Below are 3,917 nucleotides of genomic sequence, written 5' to 3' on the forward strand. Positions count from 1 at the left end.
TTAATATGATGACTAAAATACAAAAGTTGATAATACGATTACATCAAAATAACGATTCACAAATATATGCATAAACTTGCAAACATATATACGTTAATCGTTGTATTTATAAAAGTAGAACAAAATAGGTCGTGAGCATGCGTGCATAATATTATGTGCGTAGGGGAAGACGGGGTATTACCGTATGCGGGGCAAAATCGTATTATCGAAATGTTATCAATAATTGTTATCATGGAGGAAAACTGAATACACCGATTTGAAACGTTTTGTTTGCTTATCTATTGAATATGATAGTGCACGTGTTTTGATATCACGTTTTTAAAATAAATACGTTTTATGTTTTTACTTTCAATTACTAAAATATTATCAACATTTCAAAGAGTGAATTTTTATATGCGAAAAAATTGTTCAGGTATGTCATATTTATTATTCAATAGCTAATGAAGTGTAATTTACGTTTGTTGTATAAATGCATTCATTTATTAATTTAATGTTTGATATAAAGCTCGAAAACTTTTAATAGTCTTGTGGGGCAAAATCGTATGGGGCAAAATCGTATGGTTATACACTGTACGGTTTTACTACGTTGATATTTTGACAATTGCTATGGTTGAATTTAAACAATTTATTAGTACCTATTGAATTGTTTTATTTTTCTTAGTATGGTTCGTAATTATATTCGCAAATCAAACAGACAATCATGGTTGGAAGATGATATGAAAATGGCTGTATTAGCTGTGGTGGAAAGAAGTTTGACTTATGATGCTGCGTCTATTCGGTATGAAGTTCCTCGTTCAACGTTACAGGATCGAGTCAATAAAGTTAAAAAAGGAAAATTAAATGTACAACAGTGTGGATTAAAAGGTATATTTAATGATTACACAATATTATGGTAATTAGTTTGATATAGGTATTATTACAGAAAATTTCTTATTAAGAAAACCAATTTTTTTCTACTGATATTAGATAACATATTATTTAGTTATAAGGGGGTGCTTATTGTAAACTTGTCAATTATGTGCTGAAATAATTGTTTTCAATTAAAAGTATAATTTTTTATTGTTATAGCTTTGGGACATTATCAAAAAGTATTTTCAATCGAACAAGAAAATGTTCTTGTACAATATTTAAAAGACATGGAAAGTCGTTTGTTTGGCTTAACACAAAATCATTTTAGAAAACTGGCCTTTGAACTTGCCGAAAGAAACAATATTGCTCATAATTTTAATAAAACAAATGGTTTAGCAGGTGAATTAAGCAATGATTATTTTTATTTATATATTTTAAAGTTTATTGTTATATTATCTTTTAATTTTTTTTATGTAGGTCAAGATTGGTTAAAAGGCTTTTTATTAAGGCACCCAGAGTTGTCAGTACGGATCCCAGAACCAACTTCAGCTGTGAGAGCTATGGGCTTCAATCGACCGGTGGTGAATAGTTTTTATGATTTGTTAAAAAAATGTTATGAGACTCATCACTTTAAGCCAGAACAAATTTTTAATGTTGATGAAAGTGGATTGTCAAATGTAGCCAAAAGTAGAGCCAAAATAATTTCCCAAAAGGGACGAAGACAAGTTGGCAAACTGTCATCAGCTGAAAGAGGTCAAAATGTTACAGTGACAATTTGTTTTTCAGCATCGGGTTCATATATTCCCCCATTATTAATATTCCCTAGAGTCAGATTAAATCCAGATTTTGAAGAAGAAGCACCACCTGGATCATTGGTTGTTTGTCATCCATCAGGGTGGATGCAATCCGAAATATTTGTGCAGTGGCTTCATCATTTTATTAAGCATACACATCCCACAAAAGAAAACCCTATTTTATTGCTTTTAGACGGTCATGTTACTCATGTTAAAAACCTTGAAGTTATAGATGTAGCCCGCAAAAATAATATAGTTATCATTTGTTTTCCTCCCCATACAACTCACAAATTACAACCGTTAGATGTGAACTTTATGGGTCCACTCAGTACATACTATAGCCAAGAGTTAGATTTGTGGTTACTTAACCACCCAGGCCAAGTTGTTGGTCTTCGCCACATTTCTAAAATTTTTCGTGAGGCATATCTAAAAGCAGCAACTCCTAAAAATGCAATTTCTGGTTTTAGAAAAACTGGTATAGCTCCATTTAATTCAGACATATTTGACAATTATGACTTTGCTCCAGCTGAAACTACCAATAATATTGAAATGTCATTAGATACCCAAACACAACCTTGTTGTTCAGCTGATAATAATAGTGCTCTTGCATTATATTCTACTCCCCAACCTAGTTCCTCTGCTAATACATTGAATACTGAACAACCTGCAGATAATGTTCAAAATGCAGCTGTTTCATCTTTATTGTCTCAAAGTTTGGTATTAGAAACACCACATGCAACTTTTTCTTCAAATGAAAAACAGATTTTTACTATATCTCCAGAAATTATTTTGCCAATACCAAAAGCTCAAAATATTAACAGATCATCAAGAAGAAGAGGAAAGACAGCAATTATCACTGAAAGTCCATACAAAAAAGAACTCCAAGAAGCTAAAGAAAACAGCAAACCACTGCCAAAGAAAAAACAAAAGAAAAATAATATTAAAAAAAGATTATTCACTTCTACAGATGAAGAAGAAATTCACCTCAAAAAGCTATGTGTTTCAACTGATGATGATGACAGTGCCGACGAAGAGTGTATATATTGTAGTATGCCATACAAAGAAGACTCAAAGGGAGAGAAATGGGTTAAATGTATAAATTGCTGTAGATGGTGTCATGAGCTTTGTGGAGGAGTTGATAACTGGAAGACCTACATTTGTGATCTTTGTATAAAAAAAAAATAAGTAAAACATTATTGATTAAGGTAATTTTTATTTCTTATAAGAAAAAAAGGTTTTGTTTTATTTTAATATTACATATTGTTTACTATATTTATATGCTAGGCAGGCATAATGTTAAGTTTTGTTATTATTTTTTTTGAAAAAGTTATAAAAAGTTTTTGTTTTTTTAATATTTACATATTATTTTATGTTTACCTACTATATTTATGTGCTAGGCAGGCATAATGTTAAGTTTCATTATTATTTTTTTTGGAAAATTTATCAAAAAGTTATTTTGGTATAATAATTTATATTTCTTATAAAAAAATAAGGTTTTGTTTTATTTTTATGATTATAATATACTGTTTATGTTCTAGCTAGAATTGCCAAAAAAATTTATCATATTAAATTTTGTTATTATTTTTATTAAAAAGTAATTTTGTGTGGTCATTTTTATTTCTTATATTAAAAGAAGATTTTGTTTTATTTTAATAACTTTATAGGTACTTAGGTAAGTTGTATTTGTTGTACTACTGCCAATGGGAGCAGGTTTTATCGCATATTGTATTGTGTTATTAATTTGTTGACATTTTGAAGAATTGAAAACAATGTTTAGGTACATTTTTAATTAATGAAAATGAAATCATACATAGCTTACTACCTACTGCCTAATTTTAGTTAAACTTTATAAATGAATTAAATAAAAGACCAATACCAATTAATAATTTACCAATAAATATAATGAACTGTGTTTTGGTATAAAAATTATCCTCATACGATTTTGCCCCAGGGTACATACGGATTTACCCCGCACCTGGGGTAAATCCGTATTTTTCCCAAAAAAAGTAAAACGCAAATTAGACACATTTAAAAAAAAAAAATACAAAAAAGTTTCGAATAAAAGTTATAGACCATAAGTTTTTCTATATATACCAGTTTAAAAAATTTAATTTCGTTAAAAATTACATGATTCATAAGCCATGGAAGCTTAACCGTACGGTACTGCCCCGCCTTCCCCTACATACTATAATGGTGCCTGCGTAATTGTTTGTGCGTACCTTTACAAATTAGATAATGCACATCATTGTATACCTACCTAGACCGAGAATAATA

General features: G+C 29.4%; 1 protein-coding gene across 1 annotated transcript; it reads left to right on the forward strand.

Annotated features, from left to right (window-relative positions):
• Positions 1-265: 265 nt before the first annotated feature.
• LOC111030966 (tigger transposable element-derived protein 6-like) lies at positions 266-3,822 on the forward strand. The gene is made up of 4 exons (XM_022310720.1): positions 266-412; positions 662-864; positions 1,069-1,248; positions 1,327-3,822. The coding sequence occupies exons 2-4, from the start codon at positions 663-665 to the stop codon at positions 2,826-2,828; spliced, it is 1,884 nt and encodes a 627-aa protein (XP_022166412.1). The 5' UTR covers positions 266-412; position 662; the 3' UTR covers positions 2,829-3,822.
• Positions 3,823-3,917: the final 95 nt, after the last annotated feature.

Source organism: Myzus persicae, unplaced genomic scaffold, assembly GCF_001856785.1.
Source record: "Myzus persicae strain clone G006 unplaced genomic scaffold, MPER_G0061.0, whole genome shotgun sequence".
Taxonomy (NCBI): Eukaryota; Metazoa; Arthropoda; class Insecta; order Hemiptera; family Aphididae; genus Myzus; species Myzus persicae.